This window comes from Melanotaenia boesemani, chromosome 11 (genome assembly GCF_017639745.1).
Source record: "Melanotaenia boesemani isolate fMelBoe1 chromosome 11, fMelBoe1.pri, whole genome shotgun sequence".
Taxonomy (NCBI): Eukaryota; Metazoa; Chordata; class Actinopteri; order Atheriniformes; family Melanotaeniidae; genus Melanotaenia; species Melanotaenia boesemani.
The window spans coordinates 8461240-8483692 of NC_055692.1; the positions used below are offsets into that span (position 1 = coordinate 8461240).

Here is a 22453-nt window from a genome sequence, read left to right on the forward strand (position 1 = left end):
ATTACACATACAATGAAGGAAATCTATAGACTATAAATTGAAAAATGTGAATATTTCTATTCCTTTCATGCTTCCACTGTGGATTTCATATTTAAAAATAATTAAGAAAAAACCAGTCTGAACTAAAACAACAGATTGAAAGCATAGATACTGGGTTAATTGCAAGTTACAAAAGGCAGGAATTTAATGCAGGTTTTAAAAGCTGTTGACTCAAAAACTGCTGAGGTACACTGTATCCTTTTGGCACCAATAGACCACAAAATCTTAATAGATGATTAAATAAAGCTTTATCGTCACTTTATCACAAAATGATCATTTATATCCCTTTAAAGAGGATAAGCAAAAAGAAAAAAACTAAATTCATGGTAAGTATGAGCTCTTTGCAACTGCACAGCTCCACATCAGTTAATAGTTCATGGGATTGCCCCATTAACAAACTGATCCATCGCGCGTTGTAACACATGCTAAACACTGAAGGTGTCAGATGAAAGAGAAAGCACTAGAGCTAAAAATATAACTGAACACAGTGGCTGCCTGCTTACTTGAGCAACTGATTGATTTGTGATTGTTGTGGAAAGGTGATTTGAATTTGTCATTGAAACCTAAATACAATGAGAATAATTGACAAAACTACAGTAAGCCACTCAGCTTTTAACTCAAAAGTATTAAATGAATTTAAATTATATGGATCAGTTGGTAGGACGTCAGCATTTTTGTCGACAGCATTCCTTTAGAATGATGGACGATGACAAATTGTTGGCAAGATACCAAAGTGAAATCCAGTTTAACTGCTACATCCGTTTCAGTCTTATTGCAAATTGAAGAAAAGAAAGAATAAATAAAGGAAAACAAACAACAACAAGAAAAAAACAAGTTCTTGACTTTGACAAGCCTGTTAGTATGTGAACCCATAAGGATTTATTTGAAGCATCAATAGCACCCAGTTACAGGAAGCATCAAAGCCTAAGCTAAGCTAGAGAGTTAGAAGTAAGCTGTAAAATATTCCTTACAAAACTTTGACATTGTGTTTATTAAGATATTTTTATTTCCTCAATCATTGGCATGAATAAATAAATAAATAACAATGGCTCGGCAGATTATTTTAACACTATCTATTATATTACACCTTACTGTACTGTATTATTATATGATATGCAATAACACAATATTATGTAGTTATTGTTGGTCAATATATATTAGACTCCACGTAATTAAATTCAATTCATAAAAAAAAGGTAACAACCTTTTGCCCCCCAAGGGGAATCTGTGGCACACAGAAGACTTACCTGGGGACTACCTCCAAAGATTCGCCCTGAGGAACAGAATTTATTTTTAACTGAATTGAATTTTATGGGGGGAAATGGCAGGTTTGACAACAATGGACATCAAATTCCATGATTTGTCACTACACAGATGTAATGGCTTTAATTCTTCTATTGTTCAGGTTTATATTTCATTTTGTGAAAACAAAATATTATACATAAAAGAACATCTTCAGAAATGCTATAATTAATGAGCATAATAACATCAAACAATGGATCCTGTCATTGAGCTTTGATAGCCTAGTCACAGATTCTGATAACTGTGAAATAGTATAATAAATCTTCCGATTTCAAAATGACAGCCATGCTAAAGTTTAGAAATACAGAAAAGAATCTGAATATCTCTAGTTAATCACAATTCTAAAAAGTGAAAACATTCAGAAAAATGGGACCCTTTCTCTGGTGGATCATTTCCCCAAGTTTAACAGTCTGTGTAATTGGTCTGTTTGAAAGATAAATACTTTTCCTTTAAAATGTAGAAATGTTTAATCATTTCAAGTGATTTGTAAAATTACTCTAAATATAATTTATTCCTTCGTAGAATATAATATGTAAGCTGGTAAAATAAGTATGTTTCTTTGGGTATGAAACAACTCTGAGTTCGTCTGGAGGAGATTTATCTCCAGTGGTTGATTTGTGCTGCCTGGCTGGATTTTCTGGATGTTGTTGCTCCGCCCTCGATTATTCAGCCTGCTCGACGTGCGGTTGCTGTGCAGCGCTCAAAGGCAGAAGTGTCCGACTGGAGGCAGCGGAGGGAGGCTGGAGAGGAGCTCAGATTAGCGTTTTAGCACAAAAACTACCGTCAGTTCATGTTCACGCGCCTCAACCTCTGGATTTAACCCCCCGCCGTTTCCACTCCGGTTTCATCTAGCCCGAGGACCGAGCAGAGAGGGACACAAAGAAATTTGTCACCCTGCAAGAAGTTTCTACTCCGAGTTTTAGTAGTTTTTGAGGGGGGTGGGCTGACTGAGCTTGCACAGCTGCCCGCTGCGCTTCCCTCCTGCCCCGGCCAGACAGCCGTAAGTGAGCCCGCTGTCCTACTCTGTCATCCAGCTGCGAGGAATCATGGCGCTCAGAGCCAGAGCGCTGTATGACTTCAGCTCAGAAAATCCTGGAGAGGTGTCGGTAAAAGAGAACGAAATCCTAACTTTGTACAGCGAAAAAGACATTGAGGGCTGGTTTGAAGGCACGAACAGTCGAGGAGAAAGAGGTCTGTTCCCCGCTTCGTATGTGGAGATCTTGAGAAACGACGGCTCCTCAACGGTCAACAACAACAGCTGCAGCACATCTGGAGACACAAACACGGACTCCCGATACGCCAACGTCCCACCTGGAGGTTTTGATGGTTCTTGTAAACCAAAAGTTGAAAACTTTTCTAAACCACCTCCTCCAGGCTTCAGTACTTTCTCAGTTCCGCTACAACAGCAGCAGCAGCATCCTCAGCAGCACAGTTATCACCAGCCCAGCCAAGGCAGCGATGATGACTGGGATGATGACTGGGATGACAGCTCCACTGTGGCAGATGAGCCGGGGACTGTGGGAGGAAAGTACCATGACTTTGAAGGCAACGGGGCCTCCACATACAGAGTTTCAACATCCTCAATGTCTAGAGGTAATGCACAGCAAGCAAAGAGCTCAGCTACAGTCAGTAGAAACCTCAACAGGTTTTCAACCTTTGTCAAGTCAGGAGGAGAGGCATTTGTGCTGGGGGAGGCGGCAGGTTTTGTGAAAGATGGGGATAAGATCTGTGTGGTGATGGGTCAGTATGGTCCAGAGTGGCAGGAGAACCCTTACCCATTCACCTGTGCAATTGACGACCCCACTAAACAAACCAAGTTCAAGGGCATGAAAAGCTACATTTCCTATAAGCTGACACCCACGCACACACAGAACCCGGTGAACAGGAGGTATAAGCACTTTGACTGGCTGTATGCTCGCCTAGTGGAGAAATTCCCCGTCATCTCAGTGCCACACATCCCAGAGAAGCAGGCCACAGGGCGCTTTGAGGAAGACTTCATCTCCAAGAGGAGGAAAGGGCTCATATGGTGGATGAACCACATGACCAGCCACCCTGTTTTGGCCAGGTGTGATGTTTTCCAGCACTTCCTCGCCTGCAACAGCACTGATGAGAAGACCTGGAAGCAGGGGAAGAGGAAGGCAGAGAAGGACGACATGGTCGGAGCCAATTTTTTCCTCACCATCAGCCCTCCACCTGCTCCACTCGACTTCCAGGAGGTGGAGAGCAAAATAGATGGCTTCAAGACTTTCACTAAAAGAATGGACGACAGCACCTTGCAGCTCAATGCCACTGTCAACGAGTTTGCTCGCAAGCAGATCAGTGGCTTTAAGAAGGAGTATCAAAAAGTGGGGGTGTCATTTAAGATCTTGAGCCAAGCCTTCGAGATGGACCAGCAGGCATACTCTGCAGGACTCAACCAGGCTATCTCCTTCACCGGAGATGCATACGAAGCAGTTGGAGAGTATTTTTCTGAGCAGCCCAGCAAGGATCTTGATCCAATCATGGATTTGTTAGCTCTTTACCAAGGGCACTTGGCAAACTACCCAGACATCATCCATGTCCAGAAAGGTAACCTAACATAGCTGAGATATTTTCTAGATTTCCCATATAATGTTTATCAAATATAAAGTTGTTTGGAGAAATCTTTTAATACCTGATGTCAAAAATATCCAACAGGTGGTTGATCTGTATGTTCCATGACATTAAATCAGAATTATTAACTGGATAATTGGATTAAAGGCAAAAGAATTATGAATTAAGTATTTAGGATCAGTTTAAACCCCAAAAATAAACTCAACTTTTCAAGCAGTATGAGCTGAAATCCCAAAGTAACACTCGTATCAAGTAAATACAATTAGTTTTAGGAGGTGGTGCTAAAGTTAAAAAAGCAGGCAGCTTACTATAGAGCTTATGTCAATTTGCAACACAAATAGGCATGTTTGTATTGGTAACTGGCTTACAGGCTGCTGCCACTGTTTGACCATCCTGCCGACTGAATAGGGAGGCATCCATTTGTCTGTGTTTTATTTTCAGTGAGGTATTGACACAGAATACTCTGCTTTACTTCTACACAAAACAAGATTTGCAGGATAATCCTCCACAAACGTCCAGCCCATGTGTGTTTTCTGGCCTTTGCTCAGATAAACTAGATGGTTATACAAATCTAGGCCATCTTCCTACATGCCTCTGACCCATTCATTGTTTTCGCTCTGTAGCAAAATGCCACTCTCATGAGAGGGAGCACTGTTGTGCAAAAGGAAAAGGGGCTGTGGAAGTATTTATATGTCTCTGAGTGTGTGCAACAGTTGCTTCCTTCTTATATATATAAAAAAAACATAATGCATTTACTTCACTGAAAAGGATAAAATATGGCTTTATTAACACAAGGCCTTTGATCCATCATGTAAATGGGGTTTATTCAGGTCAATGTTCATCTGGTCCACCTAGTGGGTTGATAACGTAGCTGCTTTGGTTTGGTTATCCAGTAACCACTGTTTTTAAGGCTCAGGGAAAAAACAAGATATGCACAGATGTTTGGTTCTGTGTGTACTGTGTACTAGGTGTATTCTCACTACAGCATTCTGCAATCTTTTCTAGTGATAGCTCTGGTAGAGTTTTAATGTTTAATGTGGTAATTGATCAGCGGACCTGTCAGGATTATTTGATCCATTCAGGTGATTAGAGTGACTTCTATTCATCTGCATAAAAACAGCTGGACAACAACCACAGACGTGATAGTTTTCACCATCATTTCTGCACAGTTCCTCTGTAATAGTTTAATGAAACCAACTGTTTATCACTAACAATGACAAGACTGTTGCATCTAAAAGGCGACAGTCAAACGAGCTAAAATAGACTATCTAGAGATAATATGGATAAACTGGGCAGAAAAATAAATATATTTAAACACAATTATTGTGTTAGTTAATTATCAACTAAAATTTTGTCCTAGTTGAGAGAAAGCTGCTAAACAATTTACTCTGTAATGTGGTTTTACCTGTCTGTTTAGTTGGTAGGACAGTAGCTGACATGTGAGTGAATTATGGATTAACAATGTTTATATTCACAGGTTAAATGTTTTCCTATATCAGACATTTACTTGGATTACAATCCATTCACAACTTTAACTTGTCCTAATTTATTCTCATTCATTACTGACAGGCTTGTCCTCATCGCTGTAACATCACTGTCTAGGTTTTCTTTTAGAATTTAGATGTTTGACTGCATTATCAACATGCATTTAAATGTAATAAGTGAGCGAACATCAGGTTGTTAATGGATATGCTAAAGACAAGAGGACCCAAAACTGGAGCCTTGAGGTACACTAGTGCAGTTTTCAACCATCTGTGAGGTTTTTCGGCCAGTACAAACAGTTTTGTGTCAGTCAGGAATGGTTTAATCTATTTGATTATCTTCTATGTGAAACTAAACTTTGATAAGTTGACAGAAGGATGAAAATCTACACCAGATATATGACTTTTTTATTTATCAGGAATCAGTTGCAGTTTCAGTGGAAGGATGTTTTCACAACCCATAATGCCATGGCATGTTTTAGCGCTGATGTAGACATCAGTATAAAAGAAAACATTAAGCACAAAGCAAACCACTCCTACTTTCAAGTTAAACCTGACAAACTTCTTCACTAACATCCGTATGTACCAGTATGTGTGCTTTTGCAATTGCATTATTTTCAGCCTAAGAATTTAACCTGAAGCTGCCATGTAGGATGCAGGATATGAATCAGTATGTGCTTCCATGTGCAAGTTAGAGGTTTTTTTTTAAGTGCTTAATGGTGCCCAGCAAATCAAGTCATTATGCATCATGCTGGTGACTGTGCCTGTGAACATCTTGCTTTGGCCCCTGCAGACACTGGGTCCATTCACTCCACAATAGATGGTGTAGGGGAAACAGGACAGTCTGTGTTTAGGCTGCAGTGGGACACAAACTTCCAGTCAGCTCAAATCAAGTTTTTCACAAGAGCCACACACAACTCAAAAACAATGACACAACCACTTACACCAGGGCTGTCCAGCTTCGGTTCTTGGGAGCTGTAGGATTTAGACGTTTCCCTGCCGAAACACACCTGATTCAAATCAGATGGCTCTCCTCAACAACTTGTTATCCAGTTCTGCCCATGTTGACCCATTATTCTGATACCGATAGAAACATCCAAAACCTGCAGGACAGCGGCCTTCAAGGTCCGACCTAGGACACCCCATAAGCACAATTAATTCCACAAATATGGACCTTAATGCAGGCATAGTGTTAATATAAGACATGTTAAAGACAAATAATCTGAATATGAAAATACTTTGATTAGACCTTTTTTAATGGCTGTTCAATTCCTTTCTTTGTTTTGAGTCTAGTTCAGCCAGTTAGCTTTTTATTTTTTACGTATATATTTATGCATTCCTTCTCCACTGAATCATTTTTGTGAGTCTGAGTCATTTTGGAAGTTTCTATTTATAGGAGAAGTAGAAGAAAATAAAGACTTATTCTCTCTGGAAGAGGTTCTAAACATATTTGATGGCACTAAGGATTATTTTGTGTGCCTGTGTTTTGTTAAAATGTTCCAAATAGCCTGTGATACAAACAAAATGCTACTAAGATTATTGACATTCATGCTCTAAGGCTGTTTCAGTTGTCTCAATGAATCAGCTGATCATATTCTCAAATTATGCAGGTTTGAATATAGAATTGAGGAAGATCTTTTTGTTTCCATTTTGTTCCTCTTCTCATGATTTGTTGCTGTGTTTTGTTTTGTTTTTTTTCTGCTGTTTTTTGCCTATCGTTGCTTATCCCCCTTCTCATACTTTGCAGTTTGTAGCATGGTCCCATCTGTGATTTGATTACATGCAAAGGAAATGTCTATTCAAGTGTCATTGCCCTGTGATGCAATGGAGTTTATTGCTGCCTGGACTCGCCTGTGCACCTGACAAGAAGCCAGGCCACATCCTCTGTTGTCATAAACCAAAGTACACTTTTCCTCAGATGAAGTGGCTGCACAGAAACTTGCTGCTAGTGTCGTGATGAGTGATAAGTGGACCCAAAAGCAGACGTGCAACTCTTAAAGTTTTAAGTTTCTTTGAAAGAAGCACATAGTGATGTCAAGGCGTTTGGCTGTATAGTTCCTCGAAGAGAACAGGTGGGTCAGCAGCAGGGCGGTTGGCAGGCGAGCAGGCCGGAATAAACTGGAGCTCTGGAACGATGGGTCAGCAGCAGGGGTTACTAATCGGAAAAGGAAAGAGCAGATAAGTATTTACAAAGGGCAATTAAGGAGCTAAATATATTGGAGAGGCCTGATGTTACCACATGAGTAAACACAACAATCTAGTGATGACCAGAGTTGAAATGCTGAGGCAGTAGCAACGTTTACATGGAGCACTTTTAATCTGATCGAACGTCCAATCAGAATAAAAATGTTAACATGTCAACTGGGATCTCCAATCAGATTGATTTCAGTCAGATAGATCAAATATTTGTCCACGTAAACGTAGCTACTGATCAGCTGATCATTAAATGTCAGCTGTGTCTGAACCTGCTGCTGCAATCCACAGCTTCGCCTGCAAAACATCCTGCCAGGATCTGCAGACCCATGACAACCAGTAGGGATTCAGAGCGTTTATCTACTTGATGCATTGGGAGAGCACCAATCCATCCAGGCAAAAACATTGTAAACATGCAACTGCTGGGATGTCCCTGGAGGTTGTCTTGCAGGCATTTTTTTGTAGAAACAAAAAGAAAACATATAGTCTAATCAATAGCTGAATTCCATTTTTAGTTTCCCACACCATGCAGGTTTTTATTTGTCCCGGTGGCAAGTGAAATCCAAGCTTTCCCTGAAGAGGGACTGACCGTCACCTTATTGATCTCCACCTCCACAGGGACCCCATTAGCCATTAGAGTGCAGCTTCACAGGGACAATACTAGCTCATGCTACTGACTTACTTGCTTTCAAAAGATTTATTGAGCACTACCGGCTTTATTTTAGATTCAAACTCGTGTTAGACGGCATTGTGAAAACACTTTTTATCTTTGTGACTTGAGAAAGAGGAAGGAAAGGGAGGCGTTTCATAGACTTTTTTTTAGTTTAAAAGATGGTGACAGTGAATAGAATCTAGATGCTCCTGATAAGTGTGGATAGTATTTTATTGAACATTATATTAAAGCATGTGATTGCTTTTTGCTTGATGTGGTTGAGCAGCTTAAAGTATGAATAGGTGAGAACATCATCCTTTTTCTTTTTGTATCAGAACTGATTCCCTCTTTATTGCAGGCATTTCAGAATGCTGCTGATTCCCCCCCTCCACATCACTTAATCACTGATAATAATATTTCCAGCAGGGTTTCTCTGCTGGAAATATAAAGTGTTGAATTGATAAAAAATGTTCAGAAACAGATCTTTAACAGACTGATTAAAATTAAGACTTATGCACCACATACAACCCAATAAATCTCCAGGTGAATTAAAGTACATTTGACCTCTTTTAACCAGTTATTGACCTTATTTTTTCACATTCATCACTTCTTTAAAAGAATATTGTCCTTTTATCTGATTGCATTCCACATTTGTCACCACGTGAAGTGATAAAACAATGGCAGGCATGTGAAGGGAAGCACCGGTTTACTAGGATGTCTGCTTTTCCTGCTTAGTCAGCCTCACACTTCTCTGCAAACGCTGCAGGCCTGTTTAATACATTTTTACAGGTTATTTGAATGTCCTCTACCACATTAGTGGATGATGGAGGTAGCGGAGTGATGAGATGGGGATTGCTGCTGACCGTTTGCTTGCTTGCGTTAGCTTGGTGTTGTGTAACCAGAGATTACATAAGAGCTGAAACAGTTCCCTCCAGTGAGCTCAGAAGGGCTCTGTGCCCCTCCGTATACCCAGGGAAGACTTCTACACAGGTTGTCATCAGCTATCTTTTGCAACACAATCCTTATTCTTTTCTACAATCAATGATGTTGTGTTTAGACCTGAAGGTCTACATGACCCAGTTTGCAGTGTGGATCTCTTGTACAGTCAGCAGTAAAGCAGAAATAAGGGGCTTAACAAGCCTTCAGATGCGGTAAGGCCTCATAAAACCATCAGTGGGGATGAAATCTTGAGTTTGGAGATGTCTCAGTGGATCACAGACTCTGACATTAAATGATGGATTATTTATAATAACTGTACTTTGATTGTTTTGCTTTTATAAATTTGCATTATAGGGGTGTTATTGTTGCAAAGATTAGCTGAAATCATTATAAGCCCTGTAGATTTTTTTTAAAAAATGTAAGGCTTCATATGATTGTATTTCTCGTGTCCCTGAGTTGGATTGAGTCTGTGTAGAAGATGGAAGAGTGATACGTGGCTGATGGAGGACTGAATATGTACCTACTCAAAGGTCCAATCCTAAATTTTCCTATAGCCTCTACTACTTGGTTCTACCTCAATATTATGCAATGGATAAGGGACTTTTTTCTTTTGGAGATGAATGATTAGATGTCTGACAGCCATTCAGATGACTTTATATTTTAACGCCTACATGAAGGTGACTCGTACATCCTCAAAAGAAAATAACTACCTTATTTTCACAACACTGATATTGTTTCATCACCTCTTAAAAGAAAAGATATACAAGCAAAATTAATATAAATTAATTCCAGCTTTTTAAATGTTTGGATTTTTTTTTTCTTAATGAAATAGCATCACGGCTGAAGTTGGTTTGTTCTGTATTTTCTGGCATCCCACAGAAAAGCGTTTAACAGAATAAACTAGTGATTGAGTTTTGCAGAACTTCGGTAATAGTGGTTCTGTCCTCTTTGCAACATGGCTGTGAAGCTTCTTTGCAGCGTCTATAAAAGTGATGTGGCGCTGCATATTGTAGTTTCCTGACAACATCATCTGTGAACTCTAGCCTTCCTCTTAACATCTCCATAGCAACAATCATTCCTCGTTAGTGGGCTTTTAAACACAGGAAGCTAGAGACCTTTACAGTAAACACCTTTGAGATTTATATTTGTCTTTAGACATCTGTGTTTGTGCCTGTCTATCTTCCCCACATTTCACATCAGTCCTGCTGTTTTCTTTGCGTTTATTCCCAAGTTCAATTGGTTGTATATTAACAATAATTTTAAAGCTGAAGGAGCTACATCCTGAAGGCAAACTGATCAGATTTCCAAAAAACGGTGCAGAGAGGTGTCTTTCTGGTAAGACTGACTACATATTTTGAAGTAAGCCAGACTGTATGGCCCTAAGTGTTGAGTGCTGTGCTTTGATAAAGGAAAAGACTTTATGTAACTATGTAAAAGGTGGTAGGTTCAGTCATCACGTCCTCTGTGGACTCACATTTCAAAAAACAAGAAAGTTGAATCATAGTTTCAGCCAAGAACTGGTGACTGAACACACAGTGTGTCACACATGATGACAAAAGGAAAATCCCATGACACGGCAATTCAGGAAGTTTTGCTTCATGCCTTATGGGCTCAGATCTTACTTCCACACCTAACAATAACACCTAACACCCAGTGGATTATAATTGTGTCTCAACTATTCATTCCCTTGCAAGATGTTTTATAGCCTTTGTGTTTAGTTTTTTTCTTTTAACAATTAAAACATGCAACAGGCGAGACTTAGTAGCTCCACATCTGTATGCTGCATGTCAATCTTTAATACCCACATTTCAAAGTATTGAGTAAGTAAATATAATTATAATTAATGATAAGGGAATTTGAAAATGTTTTCTTGATTGTTTGGTCCATCAAATGTAAGAAAAGCTTGAAGAATGCACATCAGAAATGACTGATTTTGGTCACTCAATAGTGCAAAACAGAGGTAAAGGTACCTCTAAATTCAGATAATCAAGTCTTTTCATTAAACGTATTAAATGCTTGCTGCAAGGCTGCAAAGATAATGGACTAAAACTACTTTCTCAAATTGTACAAATCTCTTTACACTCAAAGAAACACAAGTACATTAAGTTAGGCACACATATAGTTGTCACACAGAACACCATCCTGCCTCTTCTGGTTTTATTTTAAACGTAGCACTTATTGAAAAATGCAGTTTCTTGCTTTAGTCCTCAAGAAAATGTCAGCAGTTTAATCAGACGTAAGCTTTGGGTGCCCTCTGCTCCCATCACGTCATCTGTTTGGAAAGTGGTGGGCACATGTCTGGAATTGGCTGCATGATGACGGAAGCTTTATTCTGCAAAGTAGAGAGGGATGTGTGACTGAAAGCTTGAAATGTAAATCATCTTTTCTGTCTCGTTACACCACAAGAGTCCACCGCAATGAAGATAGCTTCAGTGTCTGCTCTAAGTGTTCACACGCTTCATAGTTGTGTGACAACATAGAGCAGACACTGATCATACTTTCAGTGTGAAAATGAAGCCAAAGAATTTTTCCCCCTTAAAATATGTTTTTACTAGATGTGTTGTAATGGTGCTTCTGTGATTGTGTTCTTTAACATACAATTCGATTTTCTTTTGCACATGGAAAAAAACATTACAGTCAGATTATCTAAAATTAAAAACAATATTCTTAATATGCAAGGAATTTGCACATTCTTTCATCTCTAGTGTCTAATATTAGGAAATGAGGAGGAATTTTAAAGCATAAACGGATCACCCCTGATCTTAAGTATTTATTTCCCCAAATGGAACTGTGTCAATAACTGGCATTCATCAGCTGCTGATATAACCATGTGTCTTTCAACATTACAATGCAAAAACCACTTTTTGTACACATTACAAAGACGTGGCTGCTGTAGAAGAGGGTCCTCATACTGGACTCTCCTGCCTGCAGCCGTGACAAGTCTGCAAAAGGGAATGTCTAAAGAATTGGGAAATTTAAAAATGTACTTTTGCACACCTAGAAATGTTCTCAGGAAGAATGGGACCAAATAACACCTGAAACACCTCCTCTTGTGGTAGCCAACACTACAAAATGTTCAAAACTTTATTGTCCCAACTTCTTTTGGAATGTTTTGCTGACTTGAAATACAAAACTTAATGTTTGTTAACAAATGAAATGATATAACTTTTGGTCACAGTGGGTTTTTTTAACTTCTATTTTTCATACTGTTCTAACTTCCTGTGTTTTGGGGTTTTTATTGCACAGCTTATAGTTGGTTAATAAAGCTGGGTGTCACTACATACATGATATCTGCTCACTGACTGGACACAAAGCTGCATTTTACATATTTGGACAATAGAGTTTAGATTTTAGATTTTTTTAAAGCTGCAAGTATTTCAAGATCGCCGCAAATCAGTTTATGATGGTGTGCTGAGTGTGAACTAACCTAATAATGAGGATTTCTGCTATCTATCAATTAGTTACTTGTTTCTCATTGACCATTAATATAGAATATTGATTTTTCTTTCCTTATAACGTGTAACCTTTTGAAATAAGAATAGCTCCTTATCCCAGGAAGCAGTATTCTCTGGACATGCTCACATTTGGTAGGGAGTTGCCAGTGTTGTATTTCCTCAAAGCTGCCCACAGCCTTGGTAGCTGCTATCAAAAATTCCATCAGAATGTCCTTCTATGGTTGGAGAAAGCTTTTAAATTACATAATGTGATAGATATTTTTAACAGTTGGGTCCCTCGCTTTTTCTAAATTTAGATACAAATGTGGATCCAGTTCCCAGGGAGTTTGGGAAATAAATAACTTCATATTCAGAAATCCTTTCTCTATTTCTGGTCAGTTTATTAAATTCCCAGTAAAGCAGAACTAAATATGGGTACCGTGTTGTCTACATTACAGAATAAGAATAATTTCATACCACTGCTTACTTGTGAATTATCAAATGCACACACAACTAAAATGAAATATGTTGTCAGTCTCCAGCTGTGGAATGTTGTAGAATTGTGTTGGGCAGATAATGGGCATGTCCAGTTGATGTTGCACTAACAGATAGCAACTTGACATGAGCATGCTAGCTGGTTTATCCCTTAACTGCAGCTGTCCCTGGTAAAAGTTTGTTAAACTATCAGGTTTGAAATTTGGCGGGTGTTGGTAGTGATCCATAACACCATCACTATGACTGGGCACAAAATCCATCCTCCAATAGTTCTATACCGTTAACATTTGCTATTAACTCTCTAAATCCAAGCAGTGCAATTTTAGTAAATATCTGATCCAGTAACAATTATGGAACAAGATCGTTAGCTTTCCACTCAGCATAACTTCTTGTAGCTGGTTGTAAGTTAAGTCCCCCCAACCTCTTTAGCGATGTGTTTCACAAATTTAATCTAAATGGTCTTAATCTTATTATTCCTCTGCAGTCCTATTTTATACACGTTTAAGGCTGAGACTTTGTTTTAGTTACAAGTACATGTGTTTTTCATGGCTGCTTCATGTTTTTTGCATTTGTTTAAAGTGTCGTTTGTGCATGCCCTCAAAAATGAACGGTACACGTTCACAAGCTGCAATATATGAGTTACCAGTAGGGGGCAGTGTAGCGAGCAACTTGAAAGCAGTAAAAATGTCAGAAAGCTTTGAAGACAAGACACGGCGTATTTTGCTTTAATCTAAAAATGAACTAAACACAAACCTCCTCTGTTGTCACCATGTTTATTTTGTTTACACAAGTGGAACCCTCTGGTAACAAGAGAAAAACAAAAGCAAATATTTTAACAGTTCTGCTCAAGACTGAGCTGGCTGGCTACGAGAACATGAGGTTAAAAAGCAAGTATATTCTCAACACTTCCTACCCCATTAACACATCTCAAAAACCATTTAACAGTCGTACCCCATAATTCAGTATAACAACATGCTATTTTTAAATGTTTGAAGTTGCTATTTTCCAACATCTTTATAGTGTTTAGATGCAAATCTCTTAATTTACTTTACCTGGACTTTAAGGCATCAGATCTGATTTCTTTAAGAGGTTTGAAGCTTTTGTAAAAATTAGTATCTGTCTCTAAATGTTGCATTTTGACAGATTATTCACAGACTAACGACTCTTTCAGGAAATTTTAACTACTTAATATAAATGTGATTATGGTGAAAACATGAATAAATCTAAATTATTGTTTTCTTTTTTTCTTTTTTTTTTGTCATCTCCAAACAGGAGCCCTGACAAAGGTGAAAGAAAGCCAAAAGCACGTGGAGGAGGGTAAGATGGATCGGTCACAGGCAGAAGGAATCAACGACCGCTGCAACATCATTTCCTGTGCCACGCTGGCTGAGATCCAGCACTTCCACCAGATCCGTGTGCGAGACTTCAAGGCACAGATGCAGCACTATCTCCAGCAGCAAATCGCCTTCTTCCAAAAAATCACGGGCAAGCTAGAAGAGGCTCTGCAGAAATACGACAATGCATAATGGCTCTGTCGTCTCAGCCCTTTGGTTTTATCTCTGGGGATGAATGGCCATGCACCTCCCATGTCCAACTAATGGTGTTTTGGCAAACTACCTACAACAACCACGTACTGCTGAAAGCTGCAGGGCGGAATGTTCAAGATTATACTTCAGACATTTTAACCGAATCCGGGTTTCTGTATTTGTTGGATTTTTTTTTTTTTGGCACTGGACAAAAGAAGACATGGACTTTCATGAATTTTGATTAATTTTTAATAAAAAAAACAACAACAAAGGTCTAATTCTTTAAAATTGAATGAAAATTAACAATATGGATGGTTCACCACTTGCTTTGGTGTATGGGTGAATTCAGTCAAATCAATGTTACGACCTGCAGAGAGAGAGAATCCTGTATCCACTGCTGCCTCCACGTCTGGTGCAAGATTTCATACAACAAGTGTTTTTAGCCTTATGACACTGTTTCTAAGCGATTGTTGAAGAGACTGCCGCTCCAGGAGCGGTGACACTTTTGTGGCCAACACGTTGCCTTCTTGAAATGCTCAGTCCTTTCCAGGAATATTGTTTTTTTTTTTCTTTTTTGTTTCTTTCTCCCCGGACAAACAGAACAGAATGTTTACAGTCTCCTCACTGAGCAGCCGCTGTCTCCACTGTCTCACCGTGCCTTCTGATTATGTCTCTCTGGTCACATTTGTTACTAGTTACTAAATAGCTTTATTTACTGTTTATGTAGAAATATATTCTATTTGTTTTTACAAAGCTATAAGCTGTGCGGTCTTGGGGTATATATATTAAAATAAAACAAAAGACTGTTCTTATTATGGGAAATATTGAATTGTGCTGTTTGTTCTGCAAGTGGCTCCATGATTGACCTTTTTCAGTGTGATGACATCAGAATCAGGGATTACCTGCTTTGACTATTAAAACCCTTTATTTGCTTATACCAGATTTTTTTGGTCAACAACATACCAGTTTTGGGGGGTTAGTGTTCAGAGGCAGGCTGTTAGAGGCTGGTTTAAACAATGCAGTCCTGATTGCACAGTTCTAGACAGTTTCGGCTGTACTGACGTTTTTAAACTTTATGAGGCGGGTTGCATCATGAAGAGATTAATGTAGAGGCAGAGACTTCAAATAAATTCATCTTCCACAGAAAGATGTTGGTTGGTCGAGTGTTTTGTCAAAAACATACGGATATTGTAATTTGCTTGTTGGGGTTTTCACTTCATTGGGTATATTTTTTGTGCCTGTAGGTTTGCAAAATTGCAAAACTCAAAGTAAACAAAAGGGAGTTATTATCTTCTACAGATGATACGGCTCCTGAACCGGCTAAGATGCTTGCTTCTTCTCTGGGCTTTTCCTTCTTTCCCTAATTGCCATGGCACACATTTGCATAATGATTACTTATAGATAATGAGCAGCTTATATTACCGGGACTTTTTCCTTTATGTTATTTAAAATAAATAAATGGGATGTATTAAAGGAAAGGACAGATGTCTAAATATACAAGATTAAATAATTCATTTAATGCATCTTATTTAAGCAAAAAAGAGGTAAATATATAAAAGCAAGTAAAAATATGCAGATTAATTAATTACAAGAACAAGAAAAGGTATGAAAGAAACACTAAATATGGTAGCAATGATGGTCTGAAACTTTTGAGTGAAGAATCCTTGATGTTTTTACTGAATATATGGCGGAACGGCACTGGATGTGATGTTCTCTTCTGCACATGGGAATGTCATTGAGATCGTTACCATTTCATACAAACCCTGTACTTGTTGTGTATCCTGTACATCTAGCCAACATTGCCTCTTTGCAAATGTATAGCTCTTTACTTCTGTGCACATGAAGTCCACAATGCCCTTTATATCAAAACCATAATCAGCCAAAACCACATCACCTGGAAAAAGGCCACTATTCTCTGTGATGTATTTATCACTTGGACTGACTCCAAACTGGGAAGCAGAATGAAACGCCTTTTTCCTTTTTGTGCACTGATCTTTAGAGCTGCTGGTGCAGCTGAGAACACAACATTGTTACAGTACACAACATTGTTGTTCTGACTACATGAAGTCCTTGTCAAATTTTCTGAATAAGAAAAAGAAGAAAAAAAGGACAGCCACTGCTTAACTGCTGTAAACAGGATGCTTACTGCCCCAACATGGCCCATCAATCCCACAGTTCTGTGTGTTGGTTATGTATGTGCACATTCTCTATTGGTTGATTTGGCAAACCTAAAAATAAAAAAATGACTGGGGATTTGAAGGGGGCTGCTTTAAAGAGGCGGGAACTAAAACACAGTTTTAGGCTGAAATTGACAGGACCTGCTAAAGCAATGCACTTTATGAGAAAATAAGGTGTCTTTTTAACACATAAACATAATCTAGCAAACCCCCAAAATTAGGGTTATTGGAAGTAGTGCTTCATTTTTTGTTATCAGTTAATTTAACTGTGTCTAGATGCAGAAAAACAGGCAATTAATCCCAGTAAGTGAAAGAACTGCAGAAAGCATAAGTGCCTCATGCATAAGCCATTGCAGTAGAGGTTATGGTAATGGAATGAAGCTACCGTTCTGTTTTACAATGCTAAAAAGGCAATGACAGCCAGCTGTGTTCTGCAGGTTTCCTTGGCTGCATCTCTGGAGGACTGGTGCAACATGTCAGTGTTTCATGCTCCGCTCACATAGATCTGCTGACAGCCCAATGCACCACCGGCCATCTGGGACATCTGGCCAATGTTAAAAGTCCTTGTAGATGACAGCGAACACGTAGTGAACGGAAAAAGGTCAAAACAGCAACTTTTATTAGCTGTCATCACCACCCCTTCTAACGGGGTTTTTCTGATTTCAGATTTTCTGTTTGCAAAGAACGTCAGAAATGTTCCCTCTACACACTGACCTCTGTTTACTGCAGAGTCTCCTTTACATGATAAGAATCCAGTTTGACAGACGTGATGCTGAGCAGCAGAGAAAAGCAGCTGGTTTAACCACTGGTGGGTCACAACCTTAACCACATGCTTTTTTACTTGTGTGTGCCTATGTAAAATAGATGTTAATTACAAGTTCTCACGGGCAGATTATCCATCAAGACCTCCCCATCTGCTGTTTTCTCTGCTGTCACACCTTGAAGCATACAGAAAATTACACTATTTCAAGGCATTTTTAAAATGATGTCAATTAAACGCTTCAAGACAGTCTCTCTGTAGATTGGGTGACTGATACGGTGGGCCACATCACAAAATGTAGCAGTTAAATAATTTTGGCTCAAAACTGCTTCACATGGTGGAACTAGACTTTTATACAATGGGTAGCCAGAGGGTGGGCTAGACTGTGTCAGGGGAGGCATATCATAAAAAAAGAAATGTGTTCCCTTCACTAACACACACATGTACACACTGCTGTGATAAGTGTGGTCACATTACAGAGACATGAGAAATAAAACATCTTTACATTAATAATCTGGATTACCCAATGGAAATATTTGCAATAAGTTTAAAAGGGTCATTTGAAAAGTAAGTTGGTGTTTTGAGGTGCAGAATGTTGTGCTTGAGGTGGTATCAGAGCAGTTATCTCCCCCTAGCAGTTATGGCTCACTATCTGGCGGTGATAGTATCCTTGTGTCTGACCCCAGTCACTTACAGCCCTAGCTCCACGTAGGGAGTTGTCGGGGCTGCTGATACTGGGGCTGGGGTTTGTCTTAGCCTGATCTGTGTTCTTCCCATTTACAAAAAAATCAGGAATGTCATGCTTTCCCTTCATTCTTATTTCATCCTGTACAAAATCAGACTGGTTACAGGCTACATTTCTCCACATTTTTATGCTTTAGCTTACTTTAAAACCAACTAGCAGCCCTGCTAGCTTCCTGTTTAAATTAAACTGGATCATGTAGCTCTAGCTTAGTCAGCACTAAGTAACTTTTCAGCTCCAATGTGAAAATTTTGATGGAAATCTTGATTAACTGAGTTGGTGGGTAGTCCCTTACTATGACATAGTTTCCCCACATTATCTTAAAGGTAATATAGTGCTACCATATAACTAAATTAGCACTGCTATGTAGCTTCAGGCTAACATTAGGTCCCCTTACATCACTTAGTACATGTATTTCACTTAAAAAACAATGTGCAGCCAAATATCAATATTTCTAAAGGATGACTAGTTAGGAAACTGCTTTAAAATTGACTTCAAACTGGTGAAGTGATACTGGTTATCCACGCTTCTTTGGAGAGATGTTTCTATGCCCCTTCTCCAGTGACCTGTCAAAGCTGTAGGTGGCACCTGTGGTGTCCAATCAGATTTGGCCAGTGCCACCTTGGCCATCCCTATAGCTCTACCCCTGACGGAAACTCACAAAACACATTGCATGTGGACTGTGCAAAGTTTTCTCACTTCATATGATTAAGTTATTAGTACAAATAAATATATGGTTCCAAGTTGGAGCCACATACAAAAAGTAATTACCATCTCATATTTTCTACAACAAGATTCCTGGATAGTTGATACTGTGACTTATTTGGACATATAGACAAATGTACATATTTAAGTTTTCTTGTAACTAACTCTAAGCTGTCATAACATGTATGTCTCTGCGAGTAATTAATGAATGCATGGTGGCTTTTAATTCCAAAAGCTATTTTAGCCAACTTTTGTTGAGATATTTCTGTCTTTACTCAAGTGTTGGTCCAGCTAACAGGCTGCCACCATCATTATGGGAGCTTTTGCTGTCTCCTTTTCCTCTCCAGTTTTCTATTTTTCTATTGTAGTCCATGGTTTTCATTTTGTACAAAAACCCTATAAGATACAGCTTTCCCCATTATCATCCCTCAGGCCTTGCATCAATGCTGCCAGCGCCTGAGGAAATGGGTGCCCCTATTTTTACATTCATGCTCTTCCCAGCCTGAAGCTTCACTTTGTTCTAAATATGTGAATCTGGTAAATGTTTCTCAATCAACTGCTTGATTAAATTCTGGAGTGAAATTTGCATTAGACTAGATTTATGTAAAATCACATTAATGTCAAATAGTTATTTGTTTTGTGCAAGTGTGTATAAGGGTTTAAAAGCAAAGCAAAGTTAGGTCATCATCTTCGATGCAGTGCGTTTATTTAAAGAGGGGAAAAAGGAGGTGGGGGATGTTCTTACCACAGTCTAGCAGACAAGAAACAACAGCCCTCAACTGAGACTTGTTCATGAAGGGAACAGTGTGAGCAGCTGGTTAAATTCCACAGACACAAACGTCAAGTGTCTGAAAACTACAACCACAAGAGCAGCACCGGAAATACCTTCCTGATTCTGCAGAGGAGCCTGATAACAAAGTTAGTCCTGAGCAAAAAACAGGGAGCATTTTTCTCTGCAGGATTTGGTCTGGGAGAGTGTGCAAACAAGGAAGCCATAGCAGTTCAGTGCTAATAAGAAACATCACATGTCCTTAAATGCTATCACTGCTCCCATGAGACTTGGCTCTCTTCCTTTTGGACTTGCAGCGGCTCTCTGGAATTCACCGAATGTAACCCAGAAACTCTCAGTCAGTGTGTTGACGCCCAACAAATAATAAAATCAGGCCCTTAGACAGCATACCACGTATCGTTGCTACGTAGCAGCATTTAACATTTAATATTTTTGAGTATTTTTCTATTTTCATTAATGGCATGGTTTGTTTCAGCTGTGGTGCCGAGAGGCAGAACAGTAGTAGATTGAGAAGGGATTTCTCCTTCTAGTGAACATTTACTGACGCTGCATTTATTCACTTTTCCGAATAACTAAATCAACGTGTAGATTTGACCACTGCTGTTTCACCTCACCTCTGCAACATGCAGAGAATAATGAAAGTGGATAACACCTCTGAAACAGGTGGTCTGGGTTCTGGTCAAACACAGGCCTTGCTTTTGATCTTTTTTTAGGATGCAGTACATCACCTCCTTGAGAGCCCTTATGTCATATCTGATGATTTAACTTCACATTTAATGTTGCTGTGAGTTTGACCCTGACTTCCGCTCGTTCCCACAGCTGATTAAAGCCTTCCAAATGCTGCATTACAATAGCAGGAAATGTCTTGAAGCAAACCACTAAGATTTTGTCCATCATATTTCTTCTTCTAGTATTTCTATATAAAAAGAGGAAGAACAAAAACAAACAGGATATAAATTAAAGCATTTTCTCTCTCTCTCTTTTTTTTTTACTCTTTAGCTGCCATACAATACTTCAAGATGAAGTGCAAGTAGATCTAGATAATTCTGTATGTTTAGTGAAGCACCTTTTGCCTATTTGCTTTTAAATTATGCAACAGAAGTGAGTACACCCAGTGGTAATTTTTACTTCTGATTGGCAGCTTGTCCAGTTTATTAACATGGGAACCAAAGTAGACAACTGTGAATCAGTTATGTCAGCTTGGGTGATTAACTGATTTAGGGCCTGTTTTAAATCTCAAATTATCTCAGTAATAGAAAAACTGAAGCTCCAAGAGCTGAATTGGAGTTTGAGGGTTTGGTGGGTAACCCTCTGTTATCCTTAAAAACATCAACTTCAGTTATTAGATTCCAGCAGCTACAAGAACAGCTGCCAAACAAAAAGAACATGGCAGAACAGCTTAGGTTTGCAAAGTAACATCTGAACAGACCACAAGACTTCTGGAACAACATCCCTTGTCTCTGAACAGACTTGAGACAAGGCTCAAGTGAAAATGTTTGTATTGCACAGCTCAAAATTTGGCATATACTGCAACTAAATAGATCACAACAGCACAAACTCCTCATATAAACTGTCAAGCACGGTGGTGGAGGGGTGATGATTTGGGCTTGTTTTGGAGCCACAAGACATGCATATCTGATTGTTAAAGCTTGGCTGCAACTGGGTAATGCAGCAGAGCAATATTCTGTTCTAAACTCCAAATAAAACCTTAGAATGGAAAGAGTATACTAAATTAAAATCAATGAGCATTTCCTAAAGTACAGTATTGTCATGTAAAATGAGGAAATGAAACTGCATTAGTCATTTCAGTTACCCGTTTAAGAAAAGCGCTTAACTATTTTTAGTGTGTAGACCCAGACATAATTCCGGGTCTTGTACGTTATCAGTCATGTCAGGAATTTTACTTCTTTGAATTCAGCAACACTGGACATGCAGGGCAGTTGTGTGTAGCTGCTCAGACAGATGAAATCATGCAGTCAATGTCCCTCTCTTTGTCTCTGCAGGTACAGCAAACAAAAAAAAAAAATTAAAAAAAACTTCCAAGAGCTGCTTTTACTCTTATTCTTTGCTTTATCTTTTCTCCCCAAGTCCATGTTTATGGAATGTGAGGCGTTTGCCTGTACTCAGCATATTCCTGCTGAATGGGGGATTCTGGCTGGATCTGTTTTCAATTACAAGCCTGGCTTGTAGGCTTTGATCCGACACCGAGGCAGAGGGGGGACACTCTGGCCTGACACAGTTGACAGATTCAGGTGCAGAGGGGACTTTAAACACTGAGGCTCTGATCTGGTCTAATTTTCTGTCTCTAAGGAGAAACCACAAGCCACACCTTCCAGCACAGGCTTCATATTACAGTCCCAGCAGTGCAATCCTGTCTGTGCATCAGTGTGAGGAAGCATGTGTTAAACCCCAGTGACCTCCTCCTCCTGTGACTTGTTTTAAGTCAGTCTCCTGTGGATTTTTCATTTAAGTCCTCCCATTTTATTAATCCTCTTCACATCACTTGGTTGAACTGGATTTAGAGCTAATAATATGCATTTCAACATGTTTGATATTCATAAAAAAATGTTCAAATCAAAGAAAGAAATCACAATCCAAAATGAGTGTGATGATTGCATGATGAGGG

The 22453-nt window shown here is 39.0% G+C and overlaps 1 protein-coding gene across 1 annotated transcript; it reads left to right on the forward strand.

Annotated features, from left to right (window-relative positions):
* The first annotated feature begins 2004 nt into the window (after nt 1-2004).
* Nucleotides 2005-15813, forward strand: snx18a (sorting nexin 18a). Its single transcript, XM_041999292.1, has 2 exons — nt 2005-3909; nt 14400-15813. The coding sequence occupies exons 1-2, from the start codon at nt 2388-2390 to the stop codon at nt 14651-14653; spliced, it is 1776 nt and encodes a 591-aa protein (XP_041855226.1). The 5' UTR covers nt 2005-2387; the 3' UTR covers nt 14654-15813.
* Nucleotides 15814-22453: the final 6640 nt, after the last annotated feature.

Excerpts from the sequence above, each read along its gene's own strand:
- snx18a (XM_041999292.1), top strand. The coding sequence starts at position 2,388 with ATGGCGCTCAGAGCCAGAGCGCTGTATGACTTCAGCTCAGAAAATCCT. Across the intron at positions 3,910-14,399 it reads CATCATCCATGTCCAGAAAG|GAGCCCTGACAAAGGTGAAA; the intron begins GTAACCTAACAT and ends ATCTCCAAACAG.